The following is a 14,821-nucleotide window of genomic DNA, read 5'->3' as shown; positions in this document are numbered from 1 at the left end:
TGGAAGAGATGCTTGATTTGAAGTCAGAGGCCTGAGTTGAAATCTTGACTCAGATACTGTACTTACTTGCTGTGTGTCCTTGGGCAAGTCACTTGACCACCATTTGCTTCCTTTTCCCTCAGCATAAAATGAAGGGCTGGCTTTGGTGGCCTCTAAAGTTGCTTTCAGATGCTCCAGTGCCATTTCTGACCCTCTCAGACCACTCTAGTTCTAATTCCCATTGCTTTGGAGGGAAGCATTTTGTTCTATGTCCCCTTCAGAAAGGGCCATCTGTGGCCTAACAACCTTATTATCTCCACAGGACAAGCATCTTTTTTTCTTGTTTTGCATTAGAGCTGTGACTTCCCTTTAATAATGCAGATTGGTACATGCTGGGCAACTTCAAGACTTAGAGAGTTGCCTAGACCCCAGAGAAGTTAAATGTCTTGTCCACCCAGGGCTTCCTGACTGTGAATGAGGCCAGCTCTCTATCCATTAACATAGACTCCTGATACAAGCATTAGAATAAGAAGAACAACTGCCATTTACACAGTGGTATGTGGACAAAAGTTTAACAAAATGTATACAACACACTTCTCAGTTTAATCTGCATCATGAACATTTTCTATGCTGCAACTTTTTCTTTAGCAAAAGTGGTTGAATGTAAACTGAATTGGGGGCTGGGGATTTTAGTTGCAGAATAAAAGTGAATGAAAAAATGAGTGCAACTCACCGATGTTAATGGATTGTCGGAAAGGAGGAGAGATGGGATGTGAGGGACTGAATGCAGGTTGTTGGGTAGTTTAGAGAGACCGAAGAGTGGGAAGGCACTTGCTCACCTGTAACATGGAGATCTGCATTTTGTAGTATCGATTGGAAGGGTCAGGAGAGGAGACGATGAGGAGCCGCCGTTTCTCGTAGAACTGATCCAGGAGGGCTGCCGCTGAGTTAACGTTGACGTTAATCTTCATGGCTAGAGTAGAGGAAGGTGGCCATTCAGGACACTACTTCTTCCTTTCCTCCCACCTGATTCAATGAAGGTATTCTTGGGTTCTAGACTTCTTCCCTCAAACCCGATTGGAAGTTGCTTCCCTAGCCCCTGGAAAAGTACTTGAAGGCACCCCCTTCCTTCTGTTGGATGCCCCGGGGCCCTACAACAGACATCTCAAATCTTGCCCTCCCACTACCCTATAATCTTTGAACTCTTAGATCAGGCCAGAAATGTCGATAGAGAGGGACTGATAAGGCTTTTACACAGAGTATACCATTTTAATTGAATAGGCACCACAGCATGATCTTAGCCATGCTGGCATCTTTGCTTGCCTTACCCCTGCTGTGGCGTTGGCGTTGGAGGCCTTTTCCTGAGGGTCTTTCCTCTCCTTTCTTAGACACATTTCTCTCCCCTCTAGTACCACACCCTGGGTGATCCTACCATCTTCTCCACTCTTCTGGGCTGTAGAAATGGCTAGTTCCAGCTTGGTCAGGGGATGACCTTCAGAGGTGAGGCAACCCAATCCACATGACTACTCTCTTTTCCCTCCTCTCAACTCACGGGTACAAATGGGCTGGGATCCTGACCACTGGCGGCTAGACTGGCAGACTCGGGAGGAAGTCCCCTGGCGCTCGTAGCCCCCATCACATTGATACTCGCATATGGCCCCATAATTGTCTCCTGCGGAGGTACAGGTGAGGTAGCCATGCTGAGGTGGCTTCAAAGTAGGACAGCGTCTCACTGTGGAGGAAGAACTCAAGTCATGCTTGTAGGATCTCCTCTAGCAAAGGAAGACCCTGACAGGGTCCATGCTGGGTTTTCCAAGGTGAGAGACCATGGGGTACCCAGGATGGAATCTGCAAATGCAAAAATAAAACCGGGAAAGATTGAAGAAATTAATGGCACGTTGTAGGAATTCAAAGGAGAGGGCTGGAGCAGTTGGGGAAGCTTTCTTCAAAAATGTGGGACTTGAGCTGGCCTTGATGGTGGGAAAGGAGAGAATTTCCCATCAAGATGACTGCCTCAATGGAAGCAGACCATGCAGCTTCTCCATACCTATTCCAGCAAACCCTGAAGTGCCAGCTAGCCTTGATAATGATCAAGAAATACAGTGAGAAACTACGGTGACTTCTTCTACCCCTAGACTGCATGAAAAGTCAGCCAGAAGCCTGAGGGCAACAGGAAAAGGGGCCAGCAGGAAAACCAGCTCCAGGGCAGGGTAATTTTCCAGTGTGACCAGAAATGAACCAAGGACACATGTAGGCTTCCAGCTCTGTGTCTGAGAATTCTCTCAAGAAAGCCCCAGGGTACACATCTTGGAAGTGCCTGGGAGAAGCGGTAGGCAGTAACCAGAATGATCCTATAGTGCTCAGACTGAGCTAACTCAGATATGCATCCCTAATCTCTGAGAAGACTCTTGGACTTCTAAAACGTGTCTCTACAGAGGCTAGGACTGGACAGCTCTGAGTCTGCCCCAATGTGGCCTTTCTGAAGCCATCATATAGGACTGGATCAGACTATGTGAGATCATCCACATCCAGCCAGTGGCAAGGGTTCAGACTCAGGAGGTGGGGTAGCTGAATCATGGGAGTACAAGTGGCCTTTTATTCTCTGAAACAAGCTGAGTTTTGGGAGGACATCTCCAGATTGGTAGTCCTCTTCCACAACACAGATGTAGGAGAGTATAAGATCATATGATCATAGATTTAGAGTAGGAAGAGAATTGACTTGAGGAAACTGAGGCCCAGAGAGATAGTGACTATCTCAACATCACTCAGCTGGTAATTAACAGTCAGGATTCAAACCTAGCTGCTCTGACTGCAAATTCAGCTGCCCCTTCTCTTGGCCTCCATTTGGCTCTCTCTGTACATGTATGTCTGGTCTAGCAAAACAGAAACAGAAGGGAAGTGACAGGGGAGTTTGTGCATCCTTTCTGACCTTGCACCTTGATGATGAACTTGCAGCTCGCCCGATTGTAGGCCCGGTCATAGGCAGTGTACCGAATTACATGTTCTCCTTCGGGAAAACGGGAGCCTGGCTCAGGTCCCCGCAGGATCACCCTGGATTGAAGAAAGCAGAATAATCATGAGGGAACAGGAGCTATGGAATTAGGGCCCGGGAACTCAGCCCTCCCTCTTGCCATGGTCTGTGTATTCTTTGTGAAAGTGAGACTGGGAGAGGTAGCTGCTGTGGGAGAAAGATGCTATTTGGTACTCACCTGGTAATGGTGCCATCTGCAGAGTCTTTCACCACAGGTGGGTCCCAGTACACCCTGGCTGTCAGCTTCTCTGGTTCAGCCATCTTTTCACGGGAGTGGGGACAGCGGATCTTGGGGGGATCTATGTCTGCCAAGGTTAGAAATCAGATGACAACTCCTAAGTCCCCTCTCATTTCTGGGAGGCTAATCTACTCCCTTGGGTGGCTATAAGAGGCAAAGAGCCCAAAGATATCTCAGGAAGAAGCCTAGTCCAGGGTGGAGTTGAGGGGAGGGGGGGGGGGGGAGAAGCAATAGTAGCCCCTGAACAAGCTATGTAAGTAGTAGGGTGCTCACTCCATGGATGACAGAGATTCCTATTGGAGTGGGCATTCATGGATGGATGGCTCAAGTCAAGGCAGCAAGTGACAGGACAACTGTGTGGGGACTGGACCTTACCTACACATACAGGCTCGCCTCCACTCCACTGCCCATCCTCCATGCAGATTCGGCTGCGGTCACCTTCCAGGTGGTAGCCACTGGTACAGCTGTAGTCACAGCGGGAATCCAGCAGGATGCCATTTGTGCAGCTGTAGGTGCCACTGGTGATCAAGGGCAGCACGGGACATCTCACCTCTACAAGAGAGCCAAGGGAGCTTCTGTGAGCAGTGGCAGTGCTTAGGGGCCCAGCACTGGGAGAGATAATGAGGAAACCACAGGCATCATCAGACACAGCAGGAAACAGATACCTGCAGCCTTGCCACTTGCTTCACGGAATCTTCCGTTAGTTGGTCAGCAAGAATTCATGAAGTGCCCACTACATGTCAGGTACGGTGCTAAAGTCAGGGAATGCAAAGCAAGGCAAAAACACGGTCCTTGCCTTTACGGAATTTACCTTCTGTTAGAGGAGACAACATGAAAGCAACTGTGTACGTCCAAGATCAATAGGGTGTAACTGGAAGATAATTGAGAAGGAGGCCCCTGGAGTGGGGAGTGGGGGCACGAACCAGGAAAGGTCTTCTGCAGAAGGAAGCTAGGGAAGCCAGAAGTGGAGGTGAGGAGGGAAAGCATTCCAGGCATGGGGGCCAGCCAGGGGAAGGGCATGCATTTGGGGAGATGGAGGCTCTTGTTCGAGGATCACAAGGAGTGAATTTTGTTTTGGACAAGATATCCATTGGTCATACAGTCTGAAACTGGCCCTCAGAAGAGACGTCAGGTCAGGATAGAAAGGTGGCTCTGAGAATCATCTGCAGAGGAATGGGAATTGAACCCATGGAAGCAGATGATTCACCAAGTGAATAGTATAGAGCAGGGGCTGCTAAGCTGAGGCCTGGGGGCCAGATTCGGCCTTCTGCCTGTCCTTGTATATCTCACAAACTAAGAATGCTTTTCACATTTTAAAATGATTGAAAAAAAAATCAAAAGGATACTATTTTATGACATCTGAAAATTATGTAAAATTAAAATTTTAGTGTCATCAATCAAGTTTTATCAGAACACAGCCATGATCAATTGTTTGCATCTTATCTGTCTCTGCTTTTGAGTGCCAGTGGCAGAACTGAATCATTGTAACAGAGTTCCTGTGTGACTGGCTGGCTGGCTGGCACTCTCACAGCTTCTCTTCGAATTGAAGGGGGCACGGTTAGCACTCGAGGCTTTTGAGTGCCATGTGGATTGCCATACTGTGATGTATACCCACCATGTCAAAACAGGAAAAGAAAGAATTAGGATTTTTGGAGCTCACGGTCTAGACTGAAATTTCTCTGAACAAGAAAAACCATCCTTGACATCTGTTACTGAACACTGAATGGTTTTGGGAAATGAGCTTTTGCACTTAACTTGATAATGTTTCTTAATGAATTCAACCTAAAATTAAAAGGCGAAATAGCCCTTGTATGAAAAACTTATACTATGGAAAAGTTAATCTGATGACAACTAATGTTGTTTGAATTACAAATAATGTCAACAAGTGACATTACACACTTCAAAAGCTAAAATAGGAAGTGAGATCTCCACCTCTCCCTAAATTTGCAGGAGATATATTTTTGGGGCACAATTCCAGTAACATTTTTCATATTTCAATCTAAGTGTAAAAGAAATTTCCACAGTTTAAAATCTATTTAACTGTGCAGTTGAGGAGCTTTCCCCTAATCTTCACCTGGAAGTGATTCATCTATAACATAATGACCTGCGAAAAGACAAATCTCAAGAGAAGAATCAAATAGAATTCTAGAAATGCCTTCCAAGTGATGAATATGTTCAATTAAGATTATACTTATGGATTGATACCAATATTTGGCAGTAACTATCTGTGTGAATAGACATCCACATTTGCAGAGAAACATTTGCTCTTGAGTTTGATGATAGGGAACACTAACTTTGAACCCCAATTAAGCAAAATGTTATCCCCCCAAAAGTATTCCATTCTCCTCATTAGTAGGTCTATATTGCAAAAAAACCAGTACTCAATTATGATTATTATGTTTTGAATTTTATCAGTAAAAAAATTTGTAGAATTTGTTTTTTCTTTTTAGCTACGTGATGTCCTTGATTTTGTCTTAACTCCAGAAGCTTAAAATGTTTACTATCTGTCCCTTTACACAGAAAAAGTTTGCCAACTTCTGTTACAGAAGGAGAAGAAAAGAAGGCCCAGGACAGAGCCTCGGAGATACCCAGTGTTAGTCAACGTGACCTAAAAGAAGATCCAGCCAAGGAGACTAAGCAGGATTGGTCGGACAGGTAGGAGGAGCTCCAGTACATGAGCATTTCACAAACATCTCGAGAGAGAGGAGACCATTTTCAGGAGACAGATAGTGTCAAAGGCTGCAGAGAGGTCATGAAGACTGAGGAATGAGAAGAGGCTGTTAATTATGGCTATTGAAGCGTCGTTATTAATTCTGCAGAGAGCAGTTTCAGTTGGATGATAAGGTTGGAAGGCAAATTGCAAAGGTTTTAGAAGCAAGCATGAACAGAAGGAGTAGAGGCACTGAATATAGAAGGCTTTCTTAAGAAGTTTACCTGAAAAGGGGAGGAGAGACATATGACTAAAGCAGCAGGGAGAATTGGATCAAGTGAGGTTTGAAAAAGTGTTTTTTAAACCCTGGGGGAGACATGGGCACATTTGTAGGCAGTAGGGAAATAGCCAGCGGACAGGGAAAGATCAAGGATTAGTAATAGTGGGGTGACAGAAGGCAAAATCTGCTGGCGAAGACAGGATGAAATGGGAACAAAGATGCATGTAGAAGGGATCGTCTTGATAAAGGAATGAAGGAGGCTGAAGACATCTGAAGGAAGTGCCATGAGAAAGAGGGGAGAAAAGGATGCTCTTATCAGATGGCCTCAGTTTTTTCTATGAAGTGTGAGATGAGTTCCTTAGCTGAGAGGGTGTGGGGAGGGGGTACCATGGGAAGAAAGAGGGGAATAAATATTTATGAAGTACCTACTATGTGTCAGGCATTGTGCCAAGCGTTTTACAGATATCTCATCTGATCTTCACAATAACCCTAGGAGGCAGGTGTTATTATGATCCCTATTTTACGGTTGAGGAAGCTGAGGCAAACAGAGGTTAAGTGACTTGTCTAGCGTCACATAGCTAATGTCTGAGATTGGATTGGACCTCAGGTCTTCTAGAATTCCAGCATTCTAGCCCCTGCTCCAGTGAGTGAAAATGTGCCACTGAAAGGGGTGGCCAGGGAGGGAACCAGGTCTTTGTGAGAGCCAATCATCTACCCCTCTAGCTCTCCTTGATCAGTCTCTTTCCTCTTTGAGTAGTCCTCTATGCCATTTGTACTGTTTGGTTCAGGAGACTAGAACCCAGCCTACTACTTTGCATTTGTAGAATTGAAGTCTCTACTTAGGCGTTCTTCCTGACAGAGTGACTGGAATGCTGTACTGGGGGGCCCTGGCAATGAGTTTGTGACTCGGAGCAAGTCCCTGAAGTCCTCTGAGTGTACATTCATCCTGCTGATGAAGCGAAGGGCTGCATTCTTGTGTATTTTCATAGAGGGCTCTTTGGAGCCAGCCCACCACACAGGAAGTTCCTCGAGAACCAGCTGAGAGATTTGGATTCTCCTGCCTCGGCTTGATGCCTCTTTGTGGCATGGAGGTGGCTCTGGGTTTTCTGAGAGTGTGCCAACTGAGCCAAAGCTCTGGCAGTACTCACTGAGGCGGGGCCTGGAGATGGAGTGTGTGCCTGTTTGCCAAGGGTGAGCCTAGGGAAGCCCAGGGATACCTGTGTCCAGGCTGGCTGTGGGCTCATGGAGTGTCTCAAAGACCATCTGCCCAAGTCAGCAAGGAGTCACAGAGAATATGATGACTCCTCTGCCACCTCCTGGAAGTCCTGGGGACCCAGAAGCAAACTCAAGCAATCCCCTCCCTCAGGAGCTTATTATGAGGACTCGTGCTCAGTAGGTAGTGCTCACTGGTTGCTGGAAGAGGATTTGGAGGGGTGGCTGGTTTGGAAGGAAGGACACAAGCTTTGATTAAACACCTACTATGCGCTCAGTGCTTTACAAGTTATATCTCATTTGATCCTCACAACCCTGGGAGGTAGGAACAATTATTATCCTCATTTTACCATTGAGGAAAGTGAGGTAAACAGAGGTTAAGTGACTTGCACAGGGTCAGAGAGCTATTAAGTATCTAAGTCTGAATTTGAACTCAGGTGTTCTTGTGCTCTGTCTGAAGCCCAGGATGGAAGGTGGTGGAGGGAAGAAGTTGATTTCAAATGGGGGTGACACCCTTTGTATACCCTAGGCATGCCTCTGGTCACCCCCTCTAGTTTCTTCTTTGGGGAAGCATGACAAGTACAGCATGGGTAGTTTGGTAGCAATCAGCGAGCCTCAAGCGTTAGGGGGAAGGGGAGGGTACTGCCCCTGCTTGTGTGGGGAGCACCCCAGGGAGTCCCAGACTCTGATGCTTTCTGATCTGCAAGTCAGGCTGGCTTCCCATGGGCTTCAGGCTCCTGGGGTGCCACTCAGAGATCTCCAGCAGTATCCAGTGGGAGAGCAAAGGTGTGGGCTACTTTGCTCAGAGATTCTAGGGTGCCCATAGTCAGGCGTGGACCCTCCTCCACTGCCTGTCTCAGTCTGCATCTCTTTCACACTCAGGTCGAGGAGGGGCAGGGGGTACAGGGCACGGGGCATCCACATTCACTTACGTCTGCAGTAGGCCGTTCCAGACCAGCGTCTGCTGGGCAGGCAGTGCACAGACCTCCGACCAATCAGCCGATAGCCCCGATCACAGGACAGTTCACACCGAGTGCCCAAGCTGCTGTGATAGTTGCCCCCCCTTGGGGAGTAGCAGGTGGCTTCTCCATCTTGGATGTTCAAAGTATAACACCACCGGGGCACTAAAGAAACAGAAAGTAAGGTAAGGGAAGTGGTGATGGGTCAGGGCTGGGCATGTGAATAGGGCTGCCCCACAGACACACTCTGGACTCGGCTGTCTCAAACCCCTTGTAACCACATGTGTGTGTGCTGCAATTGATTTGTTCGCTTTTTGTTTGTGAAATTTTATTTTTATTGGCAGTTCCCAATTCTTCCCCTCCTTCTCCCCCCTCTCCTTTGCATTGAGAAATCAAGAAATCCAATCCCTAGTACACCCATGAAGTCATGCAAAGCTTATTTCTGCATTAGCCATGTTCCGGGAAAAAGAAGCAAGAAAAACAGAGATGGAAAAATATGCTTCAGTTTGCACTCTGAGGCCATCAGTTCTCTCTGAAAGTGGATAGCATTTTTCATCATGATTCCTTTGGAGTTGCGGTGGATCATCGTCTTGCTGAGAACAGCTAAGTCATCCACTGTTGGTATTGTACAATATCGCTCTTACTGTGTGCGGTGTTCTCCTGGTTCTGCTCACGTCACTCAGCATCAGTTCACATAAGTCTTTCCAGGTGTTTCTTGCAAATCTCCTACTTGTCATTTATTATGGCACAACAGTATTCCACCACAATCTTATGCCAGAACTTGTTCAGCCATTCCCCAATTGATGGGCATCCCCTCAATTTCCAATTCTTTACCACCACTAAATAGATTTTTTTGTACCTGTGGGTCCTTTCCCCTTTTCTTTGATCTCTTTGGGATACCGTCCTAGTAGCAGTGTTTTCCACAATAGTTGGATTAGTTCACAACTCCACCAATAGTGCATTTGTGTCCCAATTTTCCCATATCTCGTCCAACATTTGCCAATTTCCTTTTCTTTATGTTAGCCGATCTGATGGGTGTGAGATGGTATCAAAGAAATTTTCATTTCCTTAATTATTAATGATTTAGAGCATTTTATGTAATTACTGATAGCTTTGATTTTTTCCTCTGAAAACTGCCTGTTCATATCCTTTGACCATTCATCATTTGGGGAGTGGCGCTCATTCCCTATATATTTGAGAAATGAGATTTTATCAAAGAAACTTGCTGAAAAATTTCCCAAGTTTCCTGCTTATTGTGTAATGAAAATTATAGAAATATGACTATCTAGAAAGATTTAGTTTAAAAAATCCTATTTATAAAAAACCCTGCATTTCAGAGACTTTTATCTGATTCCTACTCTAAGAGTTCTGGATAGCCTAGGTTTTTGGCTATCAGTTGAATTCTACCAGAATATCTTGCTATCTTAAAAGATAAGATGGGGGTGAGGGAGAGAGAACTTTAAGAAAAATTTGAGCCCCTTTTAAGGCAGCACACCAGATAAATCACCCAACCTGACTGCATGGCCAGTGTCTTTAAAGGCTGAATACCAGAATATATCGCTGTGTATGTACTTGGTGGCAATACTCTGATGAAGGAAGAATGGTTTGAGTTTTAGAAATGAAGGATAAATGTAGCAGCCCCATTTTGACCATTTTTCAAATGCTGTCCAGGGAAGCTACAAAACAAAGCATGAACACCAAGCTGGGTTTAGATGGATTTAAATGGACAGAGCCCTTGCAATCAATATTTTCTCCCTTCACCTCCCTCCCATCCCACTATTCTCTGCCTAACCTCTTGCAGTGGCTTGAAAAGAAAAGAAAGTTTTAGCACCAAAGTCCTTGACTCAACAACAGAAACTGATAGGATTTTATCAGAGGAAGTGACACTGACAAAGCCATTGCCACCTTCCTGGCTGCTGTACCCCAAGGCCTGTGGGACTTTTCCAATAGACTTGTAGTTGAAACCTCCCCCATTAGAGTGAGAGCTCCTCCCTTGAGAACACTGACTGTCTGACTTCTCTTTTTGTATCCCCAGTACTTAGCATAGTGCCCTGCACATAGTAGGTGCTTAATAAATACTTCATTCATTCGAGCAAGCAAATATTACATGAATATCAAGATCTGCTCAGCTCCTGCTAAGAAAATTAAATATTTGATGGGAAACTGAAAATAGCAAAGTGCAACGAGTGGAGAAAAACAGCTTTGTAGGGGAGGGAGGCCAGGTCTCTGAGAGTGAGGGCCATTATTGCCATTTCGGTAGCATATTAAGGGGTGCAAAGTGCTTCACTGCAGACATGATTTCATTTGAGCCTCATAATAGCCCTGGGAGATATATACTCCAGACCTAATTATCCTCATTTGACAGATGAGGAATTGGAAGGTCGGAGAGATGAGATTACAGGTCCATTATCACCCAGGTAGGACAGGGGAGGAGGTGAAAGGGACGCCATCTTGCCCTAAGGCTAAGCAAGGCGGCCTCTGTGATTAGCTCGATCAGCCTAGTCAGTGGCTAGAAAGAGAAAACCCAGCTGGCCCTGAGAGATAAGCAGTCCAGTCAGGAAGCTTTGATGTTGATCTCCACCTGACCGTGCGAAACCTCAGGGAGCTTTTGACCAAACATATTAAAAAGTACGGGAGATTGGACTATCTGTACATGGACTAACCCACAGGGCATGTTCTGGAAAATTTTTTTCCTTTTATTAAATCTCTGCCAGAAAAATAGTTCTGAAAGTGATATTCAGAATTGAGAGAAAGTGTGGAGCAGTGAGTAGGAACCCTGGTCCAAACTCTGCTTCTGACACTGGTTGTGTGACCCTGGGCAAGTTATTGCACCCTTCGGAGCCTTGGACAACTGCCCAGGACTGTATTACTAAGTCATAGAGGGTGCTTTGGACAGATTACCCTTGTCCAGGGTTCCTTGTATTGGAAAAAGCAATCACAGTTTAGGGGATTTTTTTTTTTTTTTTTGCAAATTCCAATATGCAACATTTTGCTGAATGCAAGAGGATTAGAACGGGATTTAGGGTTAGTTAAGAAACCCTCTAGGACCTCTGGGCAACCAAGCCAAAGTTATTCCTCTCCCTCTGACCCCATCTAGTGGCAGAATCCCTGTATTGCAAGAACCGCCATAAGTGTGATTGGGGATAGATTGCAAGGTTAAAACCCTAAAACCAAGTCCTGTTAGGGGCCAGTGAAGGGATGGCGAGAGGGTCAATCCCCTATGACTTTTCATCCACACAGTATCATCGTCTGCTCCAGTGGATGGAAATCTATTTAAAATATTTTAAAGCATTCCCCTTCCCGAGAAGTTTGTTTCAGAAGCTCATGCAGATACCCAGTTTTCCATTCTGTGCCCATAGTGAGGGCCAAATGCCAGAGGATGCTGGGTTTCAGCCCTGGGGAAGTTCTTCAGTTTCTGAGAGTCTCAGTTTCCCTACCAGCCAGATAGGTATAGTAGCAATAATCACCAGCACTTTGTATAGTACTTTGAGGTTTACAAAGTACTTTACAAGCATCCCTGGGAAGTGAGTGTTATTATTATCCCCATTTTACAAATTAGGAAACTGAGGCAGAGGGTGACTTACCCAGAGCCACACAACTAGTTAAATAAATGTTTGAAGTTGGATTTGAACTCAAGGTCCTCTCCACTGCCCTACCTAGCTGCCTAGTGCTCATATAAAAGCTGACTGAAATTTTCTAGGTTATATGGCAAGAGGAGGTTATCCCCCAGGAGTTCAAGGATGCCTCCATTGTCCATCTCTATAAGGGTAAAGGGAATAGATTGTCCTGTGACAATCACAGGGGGATCTCTCTCTTAGTCATTGCTGCCAAAATTCTTGCTAGAGTCCTCCTTAATAGGCTGATCCCATACCTGAGAGTCAGTGTGGCTTCAGAAAGGGCGGAAGAACAGTCGATGTGGTGTTTGCTGCCCGACAATTCCAGCAGAAATACCAGGAGCAGAACAGAGGTCTGTATACAACATTTGTAGATCCGACCAATACCTTTGACACTGTTAGTCGTGAGGTTTATGGAAAATTATGTCAAAATTTGGTTGCCCAGAGAAGTTCATCAATATTGTACGTCAACTTCATGATGGCAATGTTTGCCCGGGGTTTTGGATAATGGACAAAGCTCTCATGCCTTCCCAGTCACCAATGGAGTAAAACAGGACTGTGTGCTTGCTCCCATGCTTTTTAGCATGATGTTTTCAGACATGTTGGCAAATGCTTTCAATCAGGATGAACATGGCATCAAGGTCAACTACCATACTGATGGAAAGTTTTTTGATTTGAAAAGGCTATAAGCCAAGACCAAAGTGGAGGGAGTGTTGGTGCATGATTTTCTGTTTGCAGATGATTGTGCACTCAATGCAGCCTCTGAAGCTGAGATGCAACAAAGTATGGATCAATTCTTTGCTGCCTGTGCTCATTTTGGCCTAATAATTAACGCCAAAAAACACAGGTGCTCCATCAGCCACCACCACACCATCCATACATGGAACCAGCAGTTACAACAAATGGAGAAGTTTTGAATGCTGTGGATAAGTTCACTTACCTTGGTAGTATACTTTCCAGGGATGTACATATTGACAATGTGGTTGATGCACACATTACCAGAGCTAGCTCAGTGTTTGGGAGGCTCCGAAGAAAGGTTTGGGAGAGAAGAGGTATTAGACTGACTACCAAAGTGAAGGTCTACAGAGCTGTTGTGCTGACCTCATTATTATGTGCTTGTGAAACATGGACAGTCTACCAGTGCCATGCCAGGAAACTGAATCGCTTCCATTTGAACTGTCTTAGGAAGATTCTGAGGATCACCTGGCATGATAAGGTACCAAACACTAAAGTCCTTGCTTGAGCTGAACTGCCAAGTATTCAAACTGTGCTTCAGAGAGAGCAACTCCAATGGGCTGGCCACTTTGTTCGAATGCAAAATGTACTCTTGCCAAAAAGACTATTTTATGGAGAAGTCACATAGGGCAGGAGATCACATGGTGGCCAGAAGAAACGATACAAGGATTCTCTCAAGGTCTCTCTCAAGGTCTCTCTCAAGAACTTTGGATTTGACTGGGCAACATGGGAGGCACTGGCACAGGATCGCTCAGCATGGCATGCCCACATGAGAAAGGGTGCTGTCCTCTTTGAGCTAAGCAGAATTGAGACAGCACAAAGTAAATGTAGGATATGCAAATTTGGGCTATCCACCCCAAATATTCACATGGACTATCTGTACCCAACCTGTGGTAGAGCATTCTGAGCTCGTATTGGTCTGATCAGCCACAGTCAGACATACTGAGGTTGAACTTTATCATGGTAATGTTGTTTTGGTCCTCTTCCAAGATGAAGGACAGCAACCAACCACCTAGCTGCCTAATAATAAATGAGTCCCAGTGGCAGCTCAGTCATCTACCTACCACCTGTGTGACTCTAAGCAAATCACTTTGCCTCTTCAACCTTCAGTTTTCTCATCTATGAAGGGATCGGACCAGAGGGCGCCTTCCCTCACCGCCAGCGCTCATCCCATGGTCCTCTGAATGCTTACAATACCTATGTCACCATCTTCACTTACACACAGGTCTGTCTGTGTCTTTAAGGTCATACACATTAGCTCACCTATGTAATGTATCTCCACCTAGGAGAATCTTGGAGCCCACTAGACCCGGCCAGACCTGATTGTTAAATTTTCAGTGTGAGCCTCTGAAATCAGCAAATACTGTAAGTCAGGAGTTGATTTATTGTGAAGTCAGGGCTTGATTTATTATTTTATCGATTGTCTTGACTTAAAAAAGAGGTAGAGCAAATAATGATGATTAAACTTCAGAGCATTTCTAGGGTATATCAGCCCCTCCACCCCTCCATCCCCCCAGCCATAACTAAACATTTACTAGAACACCCCTGCCTTTTCTCCTTTCTGCCTGGGGAAAAAGGGCTAGACTGTGAGGCTCCCAGGCCTTAAGAAAAGGGTAGGCCCTTAGCATTAGTTTCAGGCTATTACAGAGATTGCTTTGTGGAGCACCAAGCCTCCCCTCCCCCAGGCAGCTACCCATTTCTGATGGAAGTTCAGTCCAGGGGCCACTTAGGCAGGTCTAGATCATCATTCCTCTCGTTGCTAACTCCTTGGAGGGGCTGCACATTGTCTGATGTCTCCTGTCACCCACAAACACGAAAGGGCCTCCCTGCTGAGTTCCAGGTACCTCAGGGAACACAGGGAAATAGAAGCTTTGGGCCCTGCTCTTATAGAAATAATGATGAGAATAACTGACATGGACAGCAGACACACATCATCTCCTCTGAGCATCACAATAGCCCTGGGAAGCAGGTGCCTCAGATGATAAATATCAAAGGCTCCCAGGTAAAGGGACTTGCCCAGAGTCACATGGTTAGTACAGGTGAGGGGCAGGATCCAAACCTAGGCTTTGTTGACTTCAGGTCTAAGAGAATGATAGCTTGAGGAAAGCACCAAAGCCCTCTAG

At 45.6% G+C, this 14,821-nt stretch overlaps 1 protein-coding gene across 4 annotated transcripts in view; it reads right to left on the bottom strand.

Annotated features, from left to right (window-relative positions):
* SRPX2 (sushi repeat containing protein X-linked 2) overlaps window positions 1–14,821 on the bottom strand; it is a 33,876-nt gene that overhangs the window by 8,007 nt on the left and 11,048 nt on the right. For 3 of the 4 annotated variants that reach the window (XM_072625905.1, XM_072625903.1, XM_072625902.1), the window contains 6 exons: window positions 8,323–8,514; window positions 3,624–3,800; window positions 3,189–3,315; window positions 2,909–3,030; window positions 1,532–1,711; window positions 819–952 (listed from right to left, as the gene is read on the bottom strand). In XM_072625905.1, the coding sequence (XP_072482006.1) occupies window positions 819–952; window positions 1,532–1,711; window positions 2,909–3,030; window positions 3,189–3,315; window positions 3,624–3,800; window positions 8,323–8,514 (932 nt within the window). The remainder of the gene's footprint in view (window positions 1–818; window positions 953–1,531; window positions 1,712–2,908; window positions 3,031–3,188; window positions 3,316–3,623; window positions 3,801–8,322; window positions 8,515–14,821) is intronic. The other variant, XM_072625906.1, reaches the window with a different exon arrangement.

The sequence above is a fragment of the Notamacropus eugenii genome, chromosome X (genome assembly GCF_028372415.1).
Source record: "Notamacropus eugenii isolate mMacEug1 chromosome X, mMacEug1.pri_v2, whole genome shotgun sequence".
Classification (NCBI taxonomy): domain Eukaryota; kingdom Metazoa; phylum Chordata; class Mammalia; order Diprotodontia; family Macropodidae; genus Notamacropus; species Notamacropus eugenii.
Note: the sequence above shows the minus strand (reverse complement) of the source record. Positions and strands in the feature narration are given on the sequence as shown.